The sequence below is a fragment of the Cetorhinus maximus genome, chromosome 16, assembly GCF_964194155.1.
Source record: "Cetorhinus maximus chromosome 16, sCetMax3.hap1.1, whole genome shotgun sequence".
Taxonomy (NCBI): domain Eukaryota; kingdom Metazoa; phylum Chordata; class Chondrichthyes; order Lamniformes; family Cetorhinidae; genus Cetorhinus; species Cetorhinus maximus.
In genome coordinates, this window is record NC_135894.1 from 15,644,399 (window position 1) to 15,668,203 (window position 23,805).

Consider the following 23,805-nt stretch of genomic DNA (forward strand, 5'->3'; position numbering starts at 1 on the left):
TATTTGGTCAGAACATGTCACCTTGCTAGCTGACCTCAGCAACCTGTTTTTTCCCCCAGTTAGTCAGAGCTGACTAAGAGGAGTGGGGGTGGGATGAGAAAGAAAATAGATTTCGAAACGCAAAGAGTGGGCAAGGAAAAAGCATGCAGAAGAACCAGGAAAGAACCTGATTCAGGGAAAAAGAAAAGAAAAACAAAAGAGGAGAGCAGAAGACTACAAGGGAAGGAGAGAAACAAACAGGAGAAGCAGGAAAAGAGATGGATAGAAGGGAAGGAGGAAAAGCGATGAGGATGAAAGCAGGGAAAAAGAGGAACCGGGGAGAGAGAAACAGAAGGGAATGTAGAAGGGAAAGATAAATCAAGCGAAAGAGCAGAGATGGAGAAAAGTGAATTAGGAATGAGAGAATTTCTTTTCCAGAATTAATGACCACAGAATTCGGCTCCATGCTGCTATGGGTGCTGTTTTGATACCAAAGTGGTGTCTGTGTCTCGTGCACATGCTTTGGTGAAGGTGATAGTGTGGGAGTTGAGAGCATGTGCTGGGAGTATGCAGAGTGGGCTGATTTTCACATCAGTCAGTGTGTAACAGGGATTTGACATGAGTGCTGCCATTTTGGACCTCGCTACCCCAGTTAACGCCCTCTCCTAAACATGCACAGCTGAGCATGTGTTCAATAGCAGCAATGATCTCTCTTTCCCCCACCCTTCTCCAATGCTATTTAAAGGGATCATCAACCACTCTCCAATTAGTTGCTGCTTAAATTCTTCTGGTTCTGTTAAGTGTTTGGTAGTTTGCAGTGTCATATAAAACTGGAAAAGGCCTTAGTTCTGACCTCAATGGTTCCAGTCAGACCAGATTTCGCCCCCAGTCATGGATGCTTTCGTTATCATCCCTCTCTGGCTGCAGTATGATTAGCATCGGAGGAAACAAAAAAGAAGACAATCTGTTTGCAGAAGACCGAGGGGGAAGGGGGAACAAGTCCTCAGTAGATGGCCGTATCCACTTAGGCTCTTCACAAAGCATTTCTGTTGCCTCCACCCAAGCCAAGAGGAGTGTGTTCAACATTTCTGCTTTATGAAAATTATGCTCAGGGAGATCAGCTACCTCTTGCAACCAGACCAGGCAAGGATGACGCTGCTAGTAGCTGTGGAGGTGACCATGACATGAAAATTTGAGTCGAGATCCTTCCAGGCTGGAGCAGCTGACAATTGTAACATTTCTAAGTTCGCCATCCACTGCTCATAAGAGAGGTGACATACTATTTATGGCAGAAGATGAGAGTTTATTGTATTTTCTTTGACCAGAGGAAAATAAGAGTATGCACGTGGCTTTGCCAGGATGTTGGGCTTTGCCATGGTGAAGGGTGCCACTGACTGTGGTTCAGGAGCATGAGGAACAGAGGAGAGAATCAGCATGTCCCCGTTTTGGCCGGGCTGTCCGTGATGGCCTTCAGGTTCCACTGAACACAACCCAAAATGCCCATTCTATAACATCCCTCTGTTATGGACCATCATACCATCCTCTCGGCTGCACCGCTGAAAGAAAAGCCACCACAAAGCAACCATTCCACGCAAACTTTATCCAATAAACCATCCAAGATTCCACACAAAAGGCAACTAATCATGCTTGTGCGTTCCCCTAATGCCTGGTTTATAGGTGTCTTTGCCTGTCCTAGTGCTCCCATGCAGTGTTATCCCAGTGGCTGCAGCATGGCTGGTTGAATGCTGTCGACTTCCTTTGGGAGTTAACTGCAAATGAACTTGCAGGACGACCTCAAGCAGCTCTGAGCCAAGAAAGGCCTAGCTTTGGACATCCCCACCTCAGCAGGAACAGCAGAAGCCTGGACTGGCTGATAGGAAACAGCAGGGACGATGGTAGAGTGGTAGTGGTGGGAGCATGAATGCTGTCATCCTGAATGAGGACAAAACAGGTTTGTGCTTGCCAGAGTCACTACCGCTCCCTCAGGACAGTGGCTGCACGATCATAGAAATCTGCTAGAGCACAGTTTGCTGGACTGCTATGAGACGATGGAAGCTGCTTTGGGCATTTGTGCCCACAGCCATGATGGCAGCAGTCTGAGCACCACTCCGTTGCTGAGTGGCTCCTGCTTGTGCTGCAACGGAAGCAGAGACATGGCCATCAGCCGCTGTAACGTGATCAGGTCCGCAAGCGTTCTCGTGGAGTTGGCCGCTGCTTCCTCGCTGGAAGGTATAGGCTTCAAGGTCTGTGCAAAATCCTGTGCCAATATGGAGCCAGATTCCTCCATCCCCCTTGACTGTGACATCAGGCCTTTTAGCAGACCTCCCAATGAATCAAGCACTCCTGTGCATACTCATCAGCCTTTTTCCGTAGGCTGTCCCATGCAAAGTCCTCATCTGAGTCCTTTGCAGCAGAACTTGTGTGCAACCTTATCCAATGGGAAGTTCGCACCTGTGCTATCCTTTCTCTCTGCCCTGGCTGGTTGCTAATCATGCCCAGTGAACCCCCCCCAACCCCCACCCATGTGTAGTCCGCCTCGACGCTTCCCTCTGAAATATTCACAGTTCTGGTAAGTGAACCGGGAGGCTGCAAGTACAAGATCGAGTGACAGTGTTTCTTCTTCAATGTCCTGCTCTTGCACTTGACACTCCCGCACCAGTGTTTGAGCAGGCCGCATTTCTTGGGTATCTGAAAGGATATGTTAAGGACGGGCTAGAGAAGTCGGTAAAAAGGAGATGCACGGTTTCGCTATCCGTAGTTTGTAAATGAGAACAGATTGCGCGGGATGAGGGGCAAGTGAGACGGTGGATTAGTTAGGAGCATGCGGTTGTCCTTTATGGTTTTAGCCCAGTCACTAGAGGGTGAAGACGTGCAACCTTGCCTGTCCTTTGCTAGGTAGGTGTTTCTGCCTCTGGTTCTGCGCCACCTTGTCTTGCCGGAGAGAGGTAGATGCGTCAGTGAGTGTGGAGCAATGTATTTGGATGAAATACCCATCATGGTTGAAAAGTTTCCACTTTAGACTGGTTTCATGCCTACAAATTTTTATAAAAATAGAAAATTAACCATTTACTATGGTAAGTAATTAGCAAAAGCATCCAGGCTAATTTGTGCATCACATCTGTATTCTTTGTTCTTGTGTACAAGCTGTGATGTGGGTGTGAGGCTTGCAGCAATTGCTAAATGTACAAGGGCGAAGTGAGACTGTAAATGTGAGGCCTGAGTCATGCTTAATAGCAACTGTTGGTTGGTGAATAAATGAAGCTGGTGGTTCACTTGTAAGGGCAGTGTTTGCAGATGCTTTCATTGACCATGGCCACTTGTTGCCAGGTCATTAAGCTTCTTCCTGCACTGTATCCAGTTTCTCAGAGCTGGACTGCTGGCAGTGACTGCAACGACTATCTGCTCCCACTGCCTTCATAATGTTTGCCTGGGGGGGCTTCCTAGCTCCCTTGAGGCAAGAGGACCTCTCTTCCTCTGCCAACGTCCTGCGCCAAGGCCTTCAGTGCTGCTTTGGAGAACTTTGGGATGCACTCTCTGGCCATCCCCACTCTTTCTGCTAATAAATGCTTCCTTAACCAGTTCCAGGGCCTGCTGCAGAGAGGTTCAGGCTGGCTTCAGGTGGTGCTCGTCTTGCACAAACGTGGACCTCTTGCTGGGGCCTGCAGCTTAGCACTGGTTTGTGTGTTGCCTGCATTACTTTGGATGGGCACACGTTAATTGCACACCATGATTATGGTGCTCATTTTCTGGCCTAATCCAATTTTATCCCCCCAACGCCCTTAGCGGGTGAAAAAACAGCTGCTTTCTTTTAGTAGGTTTGACTAGTTGTTATAACAATAAAATGAAAAATTGTAGCTATTGAATTACAATCTTCTGAGTGCAAATGTTGCCAGGGCTGATGTGTCAGGTGAGTGCGTTTAAAAATATAAAAATGACTTTTTTCCAAGAGCTGTAAGATTTTTTTCCTATGTTGCAACAGGCCTGAGGACATGTCACATTCTCCTAAAGCAAAACAAAGTATAAATGGCTTAAGTAAATACTGTAATTTTGGGTGTAATTGTCCCAGAAATGGGCAAATTCCAATCTCGGACGGGGAAACCAGTGTGTGACCTGCTGATGGCAATGGCAGCTTTTTCCGGAGTATCGTGCGCCACTTGGTCTAAAAAATGGAGAGACCCGGGTTTTACATCGGATTGCTGGTGGGGCGGCCTCCGACTTCCCCTGCCCTGCCATCACCACAGGCCTTCAGTAAACAGGGTGCCATATTTAAAGGCCACCCCTTCACAACTAGCGCTCCTCAAGGGATAGGAAGCTGCTGGGAACTGATGGCTGCCAAAGGGAGAAAACATGCTGCCCTCGGATTTAGTGGTGCCTCCCTGGAGCACCTACTGGAGGCAGTGGAGGCCCCGCTGTGATGTCTTGTACTGCTGCTCTGGGCGAAGAACCTCATTCAAGGTGACGAATCCATCACGGGAGGCAGTGGCAGTGGTGGTCAATGCCAAAACCCTCCAAAAGAAGACGGCTGCCCAGCATCGAAAGAGGATGAATGATCTCCTCCGTTCCACCACCCTTCTCATCACTCTCAGTTCATGCATTCACATACCCATCACACATCCACAGGGATCTCACTCACTGCCAGCTCAAGGGACATCACCATTCACTCTCTTTCACACACCTTCATCTGATCTGTGGATCGTGTCTTCATCCTGTCCATGGCACCACTCCGCACCTACACATACCAGGCTTACTTCTTATCTGGCCTGGCTGGTGTCCTGCTTACACACACACTCCATCTGTACTCGTGCAGGACGAGCTGGCACACAACAAAAGGGAGAGGCCGCAGACTGGTGGAGGAATGCCTGACATCAAGGCCCTCACTGACTTTAGAAATAGAGTCACCCAGCTGGCCGACAATGATCTGGACCATTCCTGTGCTGATGGTGAGGTTAGCAGCGCTAAACCAAGTGAGGATCCAGCAGTGCAACATCCTCCATTAGACAACCATGCTGTGAGTGAGTTCCCCTGTTCCGCAGTCCCTTGCCATGCACTAATTATCTCTCCTTGTTTTCGCAGGCACATCTGGGAAGCAGCCGAGGGGGTCCCCGAGCCAGTTCCTCGACTCCAGTCCTGACAACATCATGGATGAGGAATCCACAGGCATCGAAATTGAAGACCCGTCACAGCGCTCACCCACCCACATCCTCCACCAGAGCAGAGACGCACACCTCAGTGGGATCTAGTTCTAGAGTAGCCTTGGGGCCACAATCTGAGTACATCGCACCGTCTGATCCACGGCAAGGACTTCCCAGGTTACCGACACTCGGAGAACTGCTGGAGGTCAGAAATCTACTGAGTCCGAGTCAGATGACAAGCCTCTGGACTCAGTCATATCTCAGTTGCTGGAGCTGCAAAGTCAAGTTTGGGAACATCAGGAAGGGATGTCCGCTGCCCTCCTCAGATTGCAAGGAAGGATGGAGGAGCTTGCCCGTCTTCATTATGAGGTGATCGCACCGGCATACCAACACACCAAGGTCAACATTCCGCCATGGAGACCTTGGTCCAGGACATCGGTCCTGCATTGCTGCAGGAGCTGTACTCCATCACTGAGGCACTTGCAAGCATCCATCAGTGTCAACGCAAGAGGGGACGGGCCATCTTGAGCTCACTCCAGCTGCCTCTTCCCCTCAAGGAGTCAGCCAGGCAACCTCGGGCACCCATAGGGAGGAGGATCAGCAAGTGCATACCCGGGCCATCCACCCAGGTGACTCTGAGAGTGTCCGGCCCATCCAAGTCCCATCTTCCTGTGGCTCCAGAAGCTCCAGCTGCACAGGCTGAGGAGGGTGCCACTGCCACACACAGGACCCTGAAAGCAGGCCGGGACCCTCCAGGTCTTGGCCCTCCAGAGGATGCCCGCCACGGTCATCATAGACAGGGTGTAGCAGTCAGCAGGCTGCCTCCACCTCCGCTGTGGATGCCCGCGGACCACCAAGACTTAGTGGCAGGGTTAGGAAGGTTAAGAAGATGTAGTTGCATAACGTGGGCATCACCCTCATCCCCTTCGACTTCCTCCTCATCGGAGGAGATGTGAAGCTCTTGCATCTCCTCATCATCCAGGTCCTCCCCACTTTGTATTGTCAGGTTGTGTAGTGCGCAGCAAGCCACTATGATGCATGACACCCTCTGGGGAGTGTACTGGAGTGCTCCGCCAGACCTGTCCAGGCACCGGAACTTCATTTTCAGGATGCCAGTGGTGCTCTGAAGCTGTGAAGAAGGTTCATATGGACTTGAAACGTTAATTCTGTTTCTCTCTGCGCAGATGCTGCCAGATCTGCTGAGTTTTCCAGCATTTTCTGTTTTATCTCCTCACTGCAGTATCAAAGAGAGAGACACAAGGGTCAGCAGTTGTCTCCTAAGGATCACTCTTGGTCAAATCATTGCCTGCGGTTGCCTCTCAAGGCCCCTTAGCGCAAGCTGTCAATTCCAGGCCACCACATGGATGCCCAGTGTTTAGTATGTATAATGGCTCACTGTAACCTCACCCACCACTGCCCCGCACCACATGAGTGACGACAGCTTTGGCCACTTGACTGCATCCTGAACTCTCATCTCCGGCACAGGCATTGTCCTAACCTGCACTCCTAGGCTTTGTGGTTTGCTTGGACCATGAGGGTGACTTTTCAATGTCAACTTAAACATAATGCAAGGGACTTGGAGTGCACATCCATCAGTGTTCAATGGCCACCTTTCCTAAGAGGACCCTCAAGCCTGCCCAGTCACCCAATGGTTCTGCAGCACCATAGCACTCATTTAAATTTGAAGTATGCGCGTGAGGGGTTAACAGTAGAAGAACAATCATTGGCACTGTCAGGAATTAGTGTTGCTTGAGTGGGCACAGTTGCTTGGCTGGTCTGACTCCAAGCGTGTAAACCGAGCTCAAGCTAAACACTCTCAGCTGCAGAAGAGTGCTCATCTTTGACATGTTCTGGCATTTGCCCCACCTCCCCTCCCTTTTGTGTTTGTGTTCAAACTTCAGCCTGTGCTGCCATGACACCACCCCTCCACCCCTCACCCCTTGCACTGAAGCCCTTACTCCAAGGTTCCCTTCTCCCTCTGCCACGCACCCCCCCAACCTTGCACTGTCGCCCTTGTCCCAGCACCGCAAGCCAGCCATGAAGAAGCCGCTGTGGAGACTTCCCTGTGACCCCCTCTGCACCCGTGGAGCCGCTTCCTTCCATTGGGATCATCGCAAGCACTGCGCAAAATTGTGTGCACTCGCCTCTGAATTCCCCTCAAAGCTCAGGTTGCCAGGTGCCTGCCTTTTAAAGGCAGTTGTAAATCACACTGTCGTAAAATCACGCTGACGTGGGCTTTAAATTTGACGTGGCGGGGCGCAATCCTGGTGTGTGACCACCATGTTGAGATTCAAATGCATTTAAATTAATTTCCTGACATTTGACAGCAGGAAACGTGACCTGCCATTGACGGGGGGGCAGAAAGCAATTGCTTCCTGGATTCACGTTGCCGGGAAACGCACCTAGGGCCTCCTCACGAGATTCTCCGATCTTGCCACCAAGCATGCCCGACACAATTGGACGCGGAAAATCCCGACCTTTGACTCTGACTTTCAGTCCCACCAGCCTAGTCCTCTACCCTCATGCTACCACAGCGGGCTACTAACATTTATCTGCAAAAATATTTTCTAATCAATGTGGTTCTGGACCCCTTTACTATTTCTTTTAATAACTACCCAACTCTTTGTGAAGCCACAAATTATCAAGACCACTTGCAAGAAGTCTGAGACGTGGTCTGCGTGGGATTACTGTTCCAAGCCAAATAGATCCCCCCCCATTCAAACCTTTAAAGAGAGTCCAAAATGTGCGGCTTACTTCAAACAATTTGCAATAGGAAAACGAGTGTGTGCGTAGTGAATGTTGCATACAATTTCTATTTTATTTGTGATTGAGTTATAGCATAGTAATATCAGGATTACTGTCCTTTCATAGCTCATTTCATACTATGCCTCAGTGAGATTGACTTTAACTTCGGAACTGTCTTTCTTCATCTTAGTGCTAGAGCAGGACGAACAGCTCAGTGCCTTGCAACTTCTCATTTATCTCCTGCCTCCGTGTAATTGTGACACGCTCCACAGACTCATGGAGTTCCTTGCCATGGTAACAAATCATGCTGAAGACACCCTGGATAAAGATGGACAGGAGGTAGGGGAACATCGAATTTTAGAGGTTTCAGAATCCCATTGAGTGCGTTGATTTGATTTCAGGGTACCTGTGTTGCCAACAGTTAACTGACCCTGTAAATATATACTGAAAGCACTCCCTCAGCTTTCCCTCCTATTGTCTTCCTCTTTCTGCCTCCTCCCCCTCTCTTCCCTGCTCTTCTCAATAGTAATGCCTGGAACTGAGCTTTGTATATATTTCTCCTGGTTTCCATTTAGTTGAATTGATGGACGAGATTTAGAAAAAATTAACTTTAATTTCATCCAAATTTCTGGAAATGTCAAAGTAAAACTTATAAATGTTTAATTTATTTCATAGTTAACAATGCAATTGTTGTAGTTAACATTGACAGTAGACTCTTTAATTCCATTAGGTTGGCAGCAAGGAATGGTTCAAATTTATTGCCATTATTATCCTGGTAACATGCCTTACCGGAGTTTGGCAGCTGCCCCAACTTGCTTTAAAATTATTGAAAGTTTAAACTCACTAACCCTGGGGATGTATACAATATTACATAGAACCACATATATAAATATGTATATATTTAAAGTTTTCTTTCAAGTGAAAAAGAAAATGTTTTTGTGATTGAGCACAACTTGACTGATTTGGCAGTGGGTAGCACTCTCTTCTAAATCAGAAGGTCAGTGGATCAAATCCAGAGACTTGAGCACAAAATCTGACAATTCAGTGTATTATGGAGGGAATATCGCACTGTTGAAGGTACATCTATTGAATGAGATGTTAAACTGAAGCCCCTTTTGCTCCCTTCAGGTGGCATTAAAGACCCCATTGGCACTCTTTCAAAGAGGAGCAGTGAAGACCTCCCTGGCGCACTGACCAATAGTTATCCCTCAACCAACATCACAAAAACAGATGATCTGGTTATTATCACGTTGCTATTTGTGTGGTGTGCAAATTAGCTGCCACTTTCCCTGTATTACCATGGTGACCATGCTTTGTTGGCTGTAAAAGCATTTTGGGACAGCATGAGATTGTGAGAGGTGCTATATAAATGCACATTTATTTGTTTGTCCTTTGACTGTAATTCGAACTATGATAACTGATATGGGCCTCTCTGCTATTTCGCAGCTAGGCCTCTAGAAGGAATATTACATAACTACACACCTAAACAGAAACTGGGTGATTGCAATACCAAGCTTAAGAGAAGAGCAGAAACTATTTTCCTTAAGAAATAAACTTTTATATTTGAAATAAAAATCATTAATGTGGTACCACAAGTTCACAACAAGTGAAGTAATTAGTTGATACTGAACTTTTTATAATTCTTGGAATTATAAATATTTCCTTTCTTTTATGTCCCCAAATTGAGGGTAAATTTTGACTTTGTGGGATAAGGTAAATGGATGATGGGGAATCAGCAGCCTGTTTTACATCTGTCCCAAGTTTTATTTCTATTGATATCAGTTTGAGTTAAAGAAATTTTCCACCAGCTAGGAAGTGCAAGTCTGCCGCCTACATTCCTGATATCTGGTATCTTGGCTCAGGAAGAGTCTCTAAGAGTTTGCTGAACTTCGTACTTTGCATGCAGTGGCTGAGGGGATGAGTGGTATCCTTGGATTAGCATCCAGGAATGCAGAGAATGCTAATCTACCCTCTTTATCAATGCAACCTGGCACAGAATATACCCTGCTACATCTTGGCTGACCATCTGAGGTCCTTGCCCAATCTAAAATGTCAGTGGCGTAGTGCCGTCATCTGCGGTGCAGTAATCTACGTGAGAATTTATTTTACCTGGAAAAATATGTATTTCTAAAAAGAAAGGAAGGATATGTTTTTCTAACCACTGGACTTGCCAAAGTGCTTTACAGTCAATGACATTGTTTTTGAAGTTTAGTCACTGTTGTAATGGTGGAAACGAACAGATGTCAGAGACGTAGAAGAGCAATTGTACTAAAAATTTCCCCAATTATATACCCTTTCCCGTTAAATCCTCAGAGCACTCAATGCCACAGATTAAACTTCTTTTGAAACTTGAAACTGATATATAAATTATTAGGCATATTTCTCGATTCCACTCTCTCCATTTCTCTTTCCCCTCTCTCCGTAAAATCAAAGATACAGTTAGGAACAGCAATACAGATGAGAATGCTCAACCCACCAGCTTGAGCTGTTCATTATGTAACCTCCAGAAGGCAGGTATTAGCAAAGATGGGTTTCCACACTTTGGTGGAGGGGAGTGCGGGGTGAGTTTTAATCCAGCTCAACTGGAGAATAAAATTGAGATGAAAGCAGGTGTCTGATCCCAATCAGCCCTATTCCCACTAGGTAGGTTTGGTTAAAATTACCTCCTAAACTCCAAGTATAAACTGACTCAGGGTTATGAGTGTTCATTTGACTTCAGCGTGATACATGCTCAAATTTTGAATTTTATGCTGCACTGTTAGCAACTGACCACTATATTCACCCTCGTTTAGGCCACAAATAATATTACAACAGGATCTATGGATCCCTCTGGAATTCATGCTACCTTTTGCTTCTCATGTGCCTTCTAGAAAGGAAAGCCTGAATGCATCAGTTCAGTTTAATAATGTAGTGTAATAACGTTTAGTCCTGATTTCCAACCCTAATCAGCATATCACAGTATCTTTACAGTGTAGAAGGAAGCCATTCGGCCCATCGAGTCTGCACTGGGTCTCTGAAAGAGCATTCCACCTAGTCCCACTCCCCTGCCTTATCTCCGTAACCTTGCATGTTCTCTCTTTTCAGGTAGCAATCTACTCCTTTTTGAATACCTCGATCGAACCTGCTTCCACCACCCTTTCAGGAAGTTTGTTCCAGACTCCAACCAACTCTGGGTGAAAAAAAATTTTCCTCAATTCACATTTACTCCTTTTGCCAATTATTTTGAATCTGTGCACTCTAGTTCCTGTGCACTCTAGTTCTTGATGTTCTCTAGAGTGGGAACAGTTTCTCACTATTTATTCCATACCCCTCAGAATCTTGAATACCTCTATCAAGCCTCCTCTCAGACCTCTTTTCTCCAAGGAAAACAGTCCCAACCTCTTCAATCTATCCTCATAGCTACAGTTCTTCATTCCGGGAATCATTCTTGTGAATCTCCTCTGTACTCTCTCCAATGCCTTCACATCCTTCCTCAAGTATGGCACCCAGGACTGGATGCAGTACTCCAGATGAGTCCTAACTAGTGTCTTATATAAGTTCAACCTGGCCTTCTTACTCTTGTACTCAGTTCCAAACTGCCACAGTTTGCATTTCAAACCCAATTGACTTGCAAACGATTAGGATTTCCATGGTTTGCAAATTTTGCAATTTGTCTTGACACTGAGCACCATTGTTACTACTTCAATAAAAATTCAGGAGTTGTGGTAACAGTCAGTGACTAACTGGTTGTGTTTGGGTTCAGATCTCATTAAACAAAAGATCAGATTTTTAAACTCGGGTTTGGGGCGGAGATGGTGGGAGCACAGCAGGTGGGGGCGGAGGTCGATGGGATACCACACCCTCTCTCTCTCCCCCCCACCCCCCCACCCCCACTTCCTGAAGTTGGTGGCAGGAGGCCCAGATAATCTCAGCCCTTGAGCCTTATTATCATCCTGCAGGATGGACTCCTGCCTGAACCTGTAGGGAAAGCCCAGCAGATTTTTGCTAGAAAGAAGCAGGTAATTGTGGTTGGAGGGGAGGGAAGCTAGGGGCAGGGGAGGCCCTAGGATTTCTTGTGGGATGTGTAGGAGCACTCTCGGTCCACAAGCAAACCTTAAAAGCAAACCTAAAATGTTCATCTTCTGGCCATGATCCTGCCTCCTCCTCTCCACTCTCACTGGTACATCTGGGCTTGGGGCGACTAGAACGATCATCAGCTGAAATCATATTGGGGTCCAAATGTAGTAACCAGACCCTGACATTTAAATATTGATGAGTTCCCCATAACTGAGTTTAGAGGGGTTAATATGGCAGCGGGCGGGAATACTAAGGGGGCAGGTGCAAAGTCGCCACTTTAGCTGGCAGTGCTGTTCTTGCCAGGCAGGCAGAGTTGAAACCAAGGTGGCCAGATTTTTGTGTTAATCAATTAGCTGCACTAGTTAAATGGCATTTCCAACTTCAGTCCTGCTTTGTTACTTTTTAGGTGACTGGGAACAAAATGACTTCACTTAACCTTGCCACAATCTTTGGTCCCAACCTCCTCCATAAACAGAAGAGCTCAGACAAGGAATTCAGTGTCCAAAGTTCAGCTCGGGCCGAGGAGAGTGCTGCTATCATCAATGTTGTTCAGAAGATTATTGAAAACTATGAGACCCTATTCATGGTGAGTGGATATCTCTGTTTATTGAACATTAGTGCTGCCCTGAATTTGACATGTGTGGCGATTGCTCAGTTCCAAACTGCCACAATTTGCATTTCAAACCCAGTTGACTTGCCAACGATTAGGATTTCCATGGTTTGCAAATTTTGCAATTTGCCCTGACGCTGAGCACCACTGTTACTACTTCAGTAAAAATATGGCAGCTAAAATTAAAGTGTAACATTTTACGCCATGGTCACTGTCAATGCTTCAGTTGCTTGTCATTCAAATTGTTGGCATTCAATAACAGACAATGCTGGAAATACTCAGCAGGTCAGGCAACATCTGTGAAGAGAGGAAAGTAGGGTTACTGTTTAAGGTTGATGATGATCAAAACTCATTCTGCGAAGGGTTATGGTCTAAGCATTTACCTCTCCACAGAGGGCTTTGGACCTGAAACATTAACTCTCTGTGAAGAGAGGAAGATGGGGTTATAGACATGGAAAGTTAAACTTACCCCCTCTCTCCACTGCTCTGCTGAATATTTCCATCATTTTCTGTTTTTATTTCAGATTTGCAGCATCTGCTATATTTTGCACTTTGAAGTATTTTAGTGATTTATTTCATCACTTCATTGGTGATGGGCAAAATAAATAGCTGGCTTTAATCATGTTATCACCAAGAATCCTCCCTCGGTTAGAAAAACAGGCAGAACCACATTTCAAATGTAAATGGGATTTCTGTTCTGCAACATTGGACAGTGCCTCCTTAGACCTGTCTTTGTATTTTTATGGTGGTAAAGGTGCAACAAGTGAGTTGGCAGCATGTTTACTTTATTGTCATTTATTTATTAAACTAAAGGCAATGCTGCTTACATACGTTTCTCAACACCATTGTCAATGTGTGCATATTGCGGTGCTTTTCACACGTACATCATTTGGGTATTAGGTGCAGTGCCAGTTGTAACCAGAATGTACGTGGTACAGACCCATATTCTTGGATTATAGGCCAGGACCAGTCAGACAGCAGAATCAGAGGGGAAAAGCCAGGGTAGAAGTTACTGATGGGGAGAGCCATATGGCACTTGGGAAACTGAAGCTCTTAAATTCCTGACACTACCATTTTAATTAATGAGTGGCAGAAGCAGGGAGACAAATCTTGGGACAAATCTGCAGTAAGCACTGAGGCAGTAAGGTGGACTTTTAGCCTGGGCGGGCAGGCTGGCAGTTAAAATCGTCCATTGGAGTTACGCACCAAGGTCCTGCTCTCTTCCTGAATGTTCCAATTTTAAACTGCTCCTCTGAGTAGTCTGGAAGGACACCCACCAGAAATCAGCCGGGTCCTTTTTTTTTCAAATATGCAGATTGGGCTTTCATGTCATCATCAGGGCCTGCACAGGGAAGGAGTTGTAGATTTTCCTCCAACCACCCTAGCAGGAAGAGGAGTCGGGGCCAAAAGAGGCCCAGAGAGGTAAACAGTTTTACTTTTTTGACATTGCTAAGCACAAGAAAAGATTGGATCTTGCCTGCCTTCAGTTTCACCCCTCCTGAATCCCCTTCCCTTATGACTTACCCAAGTGCTAGAGACCCTTTCTCCAGCGAGGTACATTAAAATCAGGGCTGTATGAGCCACTGCCATGGCTCAGGGTGTTTCCTCTTGATATTGCTTGCTGCAGACCAGAACTCCTAATCCAACGTCTCATATTTGTAAAGCAGGGAAGAAAAGGGCCCTGCCAGTGCAGGGGTAGTCATGAAGTCATATTAAAATATCGTGAGTTTCTAAATATATAGTGAATGCTGATAACTAGTATGGTTTTAAAACAGGTGGTATCCCTCTGTGTTAAGACCAGACAGTTAAAGAGATTCTTTTGTGTCAATATTTGTTTTATCTAATCCACACTCCATATTCACCATTTCTTCCTCCTGTGGTGAAAGTTTTGTGGGAACACAGCCCGTGAATTCCTTTGTAATGAATCTCTGCTGACTCTGGAGCAGCCAGTCACAATTCTGTTTTGTTTCCAAGCTCCTCAGCTCTGAGGGGGCCACAGTTCATATTGTTTTGACATTTGTACTAAGCCCTAGCAAAGAAACATCTGGCTTGTTTTAGGGGAAACTTAACATTGTGCGGTGCAGAGGAAAGTGATTGCCAGCCATTTTCACCCACTAAGAACATATGACCTACATAGGCTGACTAAAATACATGACCTGATCTGAAATGGTTGTGCAATATGGTCCTCCCAAAGAAGTGTGAAAAAGAGTGTGTGTACAGAAAGCCAAACAGATACCAAATGCTGCAGTCTAAGTCCATTGTCGCAGCATCTCTGTTTTCCTTGTGACCAACTCATGGTTTAAACATATTTTTGTTGTGAAACGTAAAAAAATCCACTTGTACTTGTCCCTTGCTTTGTAATTCTTCAAGGCTTCCTAGCATGGCCATTACATCATATAAGAACGAGAGGAGGCCATTCAGCCCATCACGCCTCCTCGATTAGATCATGGTTGCTATGTACTTGAACTCCATTCACTCACCTTGCTCCATGACCCTTGATACCCTTGTAAGCAATAAAGCTATCAATCTGTGCTGAAAGCTCCCAATTATCCCAGCATTCACAGGCTTTTGGGAAGCTAGAGAATTCCAGAATTGTACTACTAAGAAAAACAGGAGGAAAAAAACAAGACCTTGTACTTGTATGGCATCCTTTTACCACTACAGGACATCCCAAAGTGTTTTATAGCCAATGAAGCACTTTTGGAAGTCAACAGGGCAGCCAATTTGCACACAGTAAGATCCCACAAACAACAATGTGATAATGATCAGATTTGTTTTTGTCTTGCTGAGTGAAGGATAAATATTGACCAGGTCACCACCGCTCATCTTTGAAAAGTGCTGTGAGATGTTTTCCACCCACCTGTGAAGGTAGAATGGCCCTTGGTTTAACATCTCATCCAAAAGGTGGCACTTCTGAAAATGCAGAAAGAACTCCCTCGTCCTGAGTGTCAGCCTAGATTATGTACTACCTAGTTCTTTTAGTAAATTAAAAGTGTGGACTCAAGTTAGGACTTCCAGTCATATCAGAATCTTTTAGAAACACCAGCAATTATGGGCAGAATTTTGCCCTTGGTGGGCGTGCGGGCCTGACAGTGCACAAAAGTTTAAAAAATAGAAATGTTATTAACACGTCCCCCTCATGTGACAAAACGAACATGAAACCTCATCCCGCCAGTGGATGAGGTTTCATGTATTATCAGGAGCCTCAATTGGCCATTGACAGGTCGGTGGGCGGACAGCTGATTTCGCTGTCTGCCCGCCTTCCTAAAATTTTAAAGGGACCGGGATGACATCGGGGGTTCCTCCCAAAGTCATCCCGTGTCATTTTCCCCTCGGCGAGCGGGCCCCGCCCCCAAATCGCCAACCGGAAAATTCTGGCCTATGAGTTGAGATAAAAAGGTAACTAAATATAATTTAATTTTTTTTTTGAGTGGTTGGGAGTGAACCTTTTCCTGTTCCTAAATGGTACAGTGACTTTTTCACACTGATCTTTTCACAATTTGTGTACCTAGGGGTCAACATAAAATACTCTCGAGTTGAGTTACAGCATGGGTTAAATGCAGAATAAAGTCCCCTCAATTTTCTCAACCCCATTCTGGAACTGTATGAGTTTTCAATTTTTCACACAACAGCTACCCTTATGCGCTCTCTGAGCCAGAGTGCCCATTTACAATTTGAATTTATAATGAACATCTTGCCACTAAGTTGGTTATAAAATTCCTAACAGTCTGGCTTGATTTGAACCCATATCTTGGAGGCAAAATACAGTTGGTTCAATTTCGAACAGCCGCTTTTTTGTTAAACTGCCTGAGTATGAAAACTCGAGGGTTCCCTCTCGTAAGAACTCTGGAAGTCAGATAGGTTTGGATGAAGAAAGCCTTTGGCTGTCAAAATATCAACCTTATTCGCTGCAGCATCCAGCTGTTCCATAAATGAGACTAGTTACCTAACGCCCTCCATATCCTGGTAACATGCAAGAGATCACTGTTAGAAGTGGGATGTAGCCCACACCTATACACTAACTTTTCTGTGTGATGTTTGTGGTCTGGTGTTTCCGTTAGGTGCAATTTGCTGATTGTGCACCTAACACTGCGCTAGTTTTGCCAAGGTGATGTTATGTCCAAATTTCGACGTTCACTTATTAGTATAAGCCCGAAGGTAAATTCTCCCAAGAATCAGTACAGATAAGTAGTGTAATCAATAAGTGACTGATACAGGGTCAATGGATCTATTACAAATTGGTAGAGTGGTGTACAAGTGGTAAGGAATTCTGCATCAGAGTGGGGATAGGGGGGGTTAGTGATGGGGGGGTGTGCGACCACAAGCAAAGCAGCACTTATCTCTCTGTTTATACTGATGATTTTTGTAACAGTAGGGCAGACCTGTAGGTCAGGTGATTGATGTTGGATTAATGTGACCACAGGTGCTTGTGCGACTGGGAATTTGGCCACAATGTGATGAGCTCCCCTAAAGTGGCTGCAGTTCATGGAAACCCTCCTTTCTGACTAGAGGGCATGACCAGTTTTGTGGGCTGTACTGGTTTAGTGGAGGAACTACTGAATGAGCATAGAAGATGGTGGACACTTGAGCATAAAGCGGATATTGGCAAAAGTCGCTTGTGCTTAAAATTCTCTAGTCTTTTTACTCTATATGATGTTGATTCCACCTGGAATAAACTGTTGCCTGGGCAGAAATCATGCAGAAACTCCAGACCTATGTCTCTCGAGTTTGGCACCTTTAGCCCGTGCTATTTAGCCTGTCCAGTCATGAAGACTGATGTTCAAGAAGTGCTCAGGTAAATTCTTATCTTTTTCCCAGTTTAGCTCCAAGTCCATAATCCCCTATTTCCAGGAAAATCAGGAATCTATCTGGGCCTTTTTTATAGGCCTGAATTTTCCCGTTGGCGATTTGGGGGCGGGGCCCGCTCGCCGATGGGAAAAAGATGCGGGATGACGTCGGGAGGAACCCCTGACGTCATCCCGATCCCTTTAAATCTTTAGGAAGGTGGGCAGACAGCGAAATCAGCTGTCCGCCCGCCGACCTATCAATGGCCAATTGAGGCCATTGACAGGCTAATTAAGATAATTAAAGACCCTGCCCGTCCAACCTTAAGGCTGGCGGGCAGGCCAGGAAACCCAGCGGGCTTCTGATAATACATGAAACCTCATCCACCGGCAGGATGGGGTTTCATGTCCATTTTTTAAAACCTTAATAAATTTTATGTGATATTTATTAACATGTCCCATCTCGTGTGACATTGTCACATGAGGTGGACATGTTAATTTTAAAATTTTTCTATTTTTAAAGTTATTTTAGACTGTCAGTAATCTCCCTGAGGCAGCACTTTGCCTCAGGGAGCAGTGCGCTCTTTCGTGAGCATGTGCGAGTGAGCACACTTTGGCAGATGGGGAATCCCTCCCCACCAACCACCCCCCTGGCGCACAGGAAGCGCTTCCCATTGGGCAGACCGCTGTGGCGGGCCTTAATTGGCCCGCCCACTTAAAATGGCGACGGGGCCCATTTCGGCGGCGGAGTTCGGCTGCCTGCTCGCCCATCAAGGGCTAAATTCTGCCCATATTTTAAGGCGGAGTCAGCAAATCTGTGATTGTGCTTGGTTCCAAATTGTTAAACAATCTTGGACTGGGGGCCTTAAACAGTCAATAGATCCCATATTTGCATACGCAACGGACCTAATGCCTGCTTCAAGCAAGGGTAAAGTATGTATATTTTTTATCTTTGCCCAATATGTGAGGTGAGGCACTTCCTGCTCACCATTTTGTGGCCTTTGTAGTTCAGCTAGTATGTAGAAAATGCTGACTCATCTGTAAGCATCTAGGGCCAGTGCCTGAAATGGGCTCTAGGTTCTTTGCATGTGCAAATTGAGATGTAATGCATTTGTCTGACACCCTTTGCAAAACTGGTTTCCGAATTATCACAGAGTGCACTATGGCCAGTTCCTTCAGATGCTTAAACCAGTTGACCTTTAAGCGGCTGCGAGAAGCCATTACTAGAAAAGCGAGCTTTAATTTTGTACTTAACCCCTAGTGTGAAGCCGGGAGGACTACCCCCAACCACACCAGCAATTCCATATCCTATGCTCCATCCACAAACCCTCCACCCTTGTTAGGTCTATATGACATTCACTGCACCAGAATTGCACCCCTATTTAGAGTCATAGGGTGGAATTTTACAGCAGCGGGACTTCACATTCCCGCCGAAGTCAATGGAGTTTAGAATGGCTTGCCACGTTTTATGGCCCTGCCCCTACCATGACGGGTGGTAACATTCTTGCCATAGAGTCATTATTGTGGCACAGAAGGAGGCCAATCAGCTCAGCAAGTCCATACCAGCTCTAGAGCAACCAAGCCAGTCCCATTCTCCCTCTCTTATCCCCATAGCACTGTAAGCTTATATCCCACAAGTGCCTTCTGAAATAATTTGATCATCTCTGCTTCCACCATCCTTGTGAACGGTGAGTTCCAGGTAAATATCAATTGCTACGTTTAAAAAAAAAGCTCTTCCTCACATTCACCTATTGCCTAAAATTTTAAATCTGTGTCCCCTAATCCTTGTATCCTCAGCTAATGGGCCAGCTTTTCTTTGTCTACCTTCTCTAAACCTATCACCTCTACCAAACCTTCTCTGAACCTTCTTTGCTGAAAGGAAAACATCCCCAGCTTTGCCAACCGCACCTTGTAGCTAAAATCCCTCATTCCTGGAACCTGTTTCCTTTGCACCTTTTCAAGGACCCTCACACCTTTCCTTGTGACCAGAAAAGTTCTTAACTTTTATTTTTTGTTTAGAAACATGGAGGGTGGCTGCTGAACAGTCACAGTATCTGCTGATGTACTTTTAATAAAAGAATAAAACATATATTAAACAAGAAAAGAGGAACTACATTACAATACTCCTTCACCCACAACTATACCTTTACAGATGTATAGAGATTCGTAAGGATAACACAAGTTACAAAAGCTGTCTTATACTCTAATGTTCACAGTAAGTATACAGTCCATGTAAACCAGTAAGCGACCTGTGGTCAAGACACACCACACTCTGAAACCAAGTGACTGATGCCACCCCAAGCAGATGCGATGGATCTCTGACCAACTCCCCCTAGAAGCTTGTCACACTGTGAGACAACCGGTCTCGCTGAACTCCATCTTTCACATGAAGGTTTCCAATCTCCACTCTCCAAGAACTCACTGTGGAATCTTCTCCCAAACGACGCTTTCTCTCGAATGTCTTCCACCAGGGTCCACCTCCATGGTTTCGAACTCTCCTTCCAATGTTCCTCTTCCCTGGTCCGCCATGTGCATTCAAACTTCGCCATCCACGCACACTCTCTCAGATACTCAGCTGTGCTAATAGAACACCACTGCTTCAAATACCCATAGCAAGGAGTCACCAACTTTTGGCTGGCTCCTTGGATCTTCTAGCTTCTCACATGCCCACTTTGCCTTCGTTCTGCTCCCCGCAGCTTTCTCTCTTTAATTCGGAGCCTTTTCCCCTGCTCCTTGCTTTCAATTCCACTGAACAGGACCGGTTCAGATTCCTGTCCTTTTCCCTTGACTTTGCTGTCTTCCTGGGACCACCGTCTGCCCAGCTCCCTGGTTTTTGGGACTTTCTTCTTCCTTTGGGACCTGCTCCCTGCAGTTCCCTTCCTGCCTGCTATGGCAGTTCCTATGGAATGGTCCTACCAACTAAACTCAAACTGCTTTTCCGTTTCTCTCTGTCTCTCTGGGGCCCCTTGTTGTTAGGCAATAGCATGGTTTTCCCTACTTTGTTTTCACTTCCCTAAACCACTTCAAGGGTCTTGAAACCTCATTAAAAATGCAGATATACAAACAGAGCTTAGAGACTTCTCTGCTCCATTTCACAGAACCTCTAAAATGAAGCCAAACCCAGGATTCACCTTTTTAACACAGAAATAAAAAAGACATATAAGTTAAAAACTTAAACTTAAAGCTTAAACTTAGTTCGGCGGGCACACGCAGTTGGCAGGCCCAGGAGTGGCCAGGGAATGGACCGCTGACCGTGATCGGCCCCTGACCGCGATTTCACGCTGACTGGCCAATTAACAGCCAGCCAGCATGAAAGCTGCGCTGAAACGCTCAGCGCTGCTGGGGTGGGGGCGGGAAGAGGCTGGGCGCTGACATAAGCGCAGGTGCCGGGGAGCACAGAATGAAAGCTCCCTGAAGGCAGAGAGCTGCCTCAGGGAGCTGAAGAATTAAAAGCCATAAATAAAGCTTTTAAAATCTAGAAAAAAAATATCCACGCATCAGAATCAGTCATCTGAACATATATACGATGATAAATTCTGTCCAAACATTTTTATTTCATAATGGAAACTTCATCCCGGCCTTGGATGAAATTTCATCAAAAATGCAAATTCCACCTGGCAGATCCGCACTGCGAAAAATTGGAGCCAGTTGGAACTTTAATAGGCCTAATTGCCATCTTAATTGTTGGTAGACGCGCTTCCGACTTTGCACACACCTGCCGAGCTAAAAGTTCTGCCCTTAAACTAAAAGCTATAGCTTATTCCTAACCCACACACCTACACATATAACCCAGTTAAATCTATCTCTAGTCCCTAACATAATGTCAAACCTCATTTGATAGCATTCCTATGAAATGCCTTGAGATATTTTACATTGAAGGCAAATTGTTGTTATTTCAGTTGAAAAAAAGCTTTTCCTGTAGAAAAGAAGAGAGCTTGGTTATTCCTTCAGTTAAAGGGTATTCCAATTAGACAGAAACAGAAATACCTGGAAAAACTCAGCAGGTTTCGAGGTTTGTCCAACAGAACAAAAGAGTCATGAGGACTCGAAACGTCAACTGTGCTCTCCTCCGCCGATGCTGCCAGACCTGCTGAGTTTTTCCAGGTATTTCTGTTTCTGTTTTTGTCTTGGATTTCCAGCATCCGCAGTTTTTTTGCTTTTATTCCAATTAGACCACCCTGATTTCCGGTTTTCTGGATATTTATTTAAGGATGTCATGAGTATAATGAGATTTTCCCAGTGTTCTGTTTAAATTAATTGCTTTTGTGATGATTGGATATGGCCTAGGAAGCAAAGTTGCACTGCAAAACCTGTAACTTCAGGACGCCTAAGGGACTTTCATCAGATGTCCTTCATTTGCAGGTGTCCTTGTTTTCAAAATGGTCGTTGTGTGTACAGTGAGTGGGATGAGTCAAACATTCCAGGATTGACTGTATGTCCTCCAGTGTTCTTTCTTTTCTCACCCTCACCGGGGGTTGGGCCTGTTTTTGGAGCTCTGGAGGTGGGATGTGCTTTCAGTTTTATTTTCTGTTTGTTGGGTTTCCCAGTTCATTGTCATCCCAGGTTCTGTTTCCATTGAGGGAGGACTCTCCTGATCCTGGAATCTACTACACTGGCAGCTTGCACAGGGTGAGGTGGCCTCATGGAGGGCCAGAGTACCGGAAAGATCCCAATGATAAAACAGGAAAAACTGGGGAGAAAGAATACTGGTTCGAACTGGCCTTGTACACCTTAAAATGGAACACCAGTAAAAACTGGGAAATAAGAGTCCTGGCCCGAACTCTTTTTTTTCCTACTGGGGGCCAAATTGGAGGGGTGAGGGTGGGTGGGGGGGCAGGGATGGGTTCAGTGTTGGGGATGGAATTAGTATCCCTCAGTGCCTGTCAGAGAACCCCCCCCACCCTCGCCTCTGTGTTGCAGCTGCCAAGTGCTGGGGGGTAGTTAGGGGGCTGTTAGCAGCTCTTCAGTGCGGTGGAGCGAGTTGTAATGCTTCAATCACAGTTTTACTTTTTTCCCCCCGCACTCTCCAGCCGCTTGCATATTTTAGGTAGGGTTTTGGGTGCTCTTTTCGCGTGTCAATCCCATTGCTTGCAGTCCAACTAGAGCTTCCCTCCTGCAAAGCTGCTTTCACAATCTTCTCCACGCTTCTCTGCTCTTCACTTAGCACTGTTTTAAATTAGAAATACTTGATGATATTTGACTGGAATGGAAAGCTTGCCTTTCTAGTGACGGCTTCTTGCGGCCTCTTAAAGGATAATTGGTTTAAGAGTCTGAAGGAACTGACCGTATACATGGTGCACCCTGTGATAAGTGATGTCAGAACCTAATTTTGCAAAAGGTGTCAGGCATATGCATTAGCTCCCAATGCGGTCTCCTCTACATTGGAGAGACCAAACGCAAACTGGGCGACCGTTTTGCGGAACACCTGCGGTCTGTCCGCAAGAAAGACCCAAACCTCCCTGTCGCTTGTCATTTTAACACTCCACCCTGTTCTCTTGCCCACATGTCTGTCCTTGGCTTGCTGCATTGTTCCAGTGAAGCCCAACGCAAACTGGAGGAACAGCACCTCATCTTCCGACTAGGCACTTTACAGCCTTCCGGGCTGAATATTGAATTCAACAACTTTAGATCTTAAACTCCCCCTCCCCCCATCCCCACCCCGTTTCTTCTCCTCACCACCCCCCCCCCCGCTTTCTTTTCAATAATTTATATAGATTCTTCTTTCCCCACCTATTTCCATTATTTTTAAATCTAAAACTAAAACCTTTAGCCTTTCCACCCCACCCCCACTAGAGCTGTACTTTGAATATCCTGTCTTCCATTCTTAATTAGCACTTTTCTCAGACAAAACACCTCTTTGACCCTTTTGTCTGTGACATCTTTTGATTATCTGCTCATCTCCACAATCACCACACCCTCAATGTCTCTCTCCACCCCCCCCCCCCCAACCCACCCACCTTAAACCAATTTATATTTCTCCCTTCTTCTAACTATGCTTCAGTTCTGCCGAAGGGCCATGAAGGCTCGAAACGTTAACTGATTTCTTCTCCGCCGATGCTGCCAGACCTGTTGAGTTTTTCCAGGTAATTCTGTTTTTGATATGCATTACACCTCGATTTGCACATGCAAAGGACCTAGAACCTGTTTCAGGCACTGACCCTAGATGCCTACAGATGAGTCAGCATTTTCTGTGTACAAGTTGAATTACAAAGGCCACAAAATGGTGGCCTCCCATATTGGCCAAAGATGAAAAATACACTTCACCCATGCTTAAAGTTGGCATTAGGTCCATTGCATATGCAAATATGGGACATAATGCCTGTTTAAGGCCCCCAGTCCAAGATTGTTTAACCATGGGGCAGCTGGCATCTGCAAATCACAGATTTGCTGACTCCACTGCAATATATAAAAAAGACCCAGATAGATTCCTGATTTTCCAGGAAGCAGAGGATCATAGCATTAGGGCTAAACGGGGAGAAAGTTTAAAAACTTATCTAAG

At 45.7% G+C, this 23,805-nt stretch overlaps 1 protein-coding gene across 1 annotated transcript in view; it reads left to right on the plus strand.

The window, feature by feature from the left end:
• Positions 1-23,805, plus strand: part of LOC144691374 (rho GTPase-activating protein 6-like) — a 119,051-nt gene that overhangs the window by 57,590 nt on the left and 37,656 nt on the right. The window contains exons 6-7 of the mRNA XM_078559412.1: positions 8,047-8,195; positions 12,319-12,498. Coding sequence (XP_078415538.1) covers positions 8,047-8,195; positions 12,319-12,498 — 329 coding nt within the window. The remainder of the gene's footprint in view (positions 1-8,046; positions 8,196-12,318; positions 12,499-23,805) is intronic.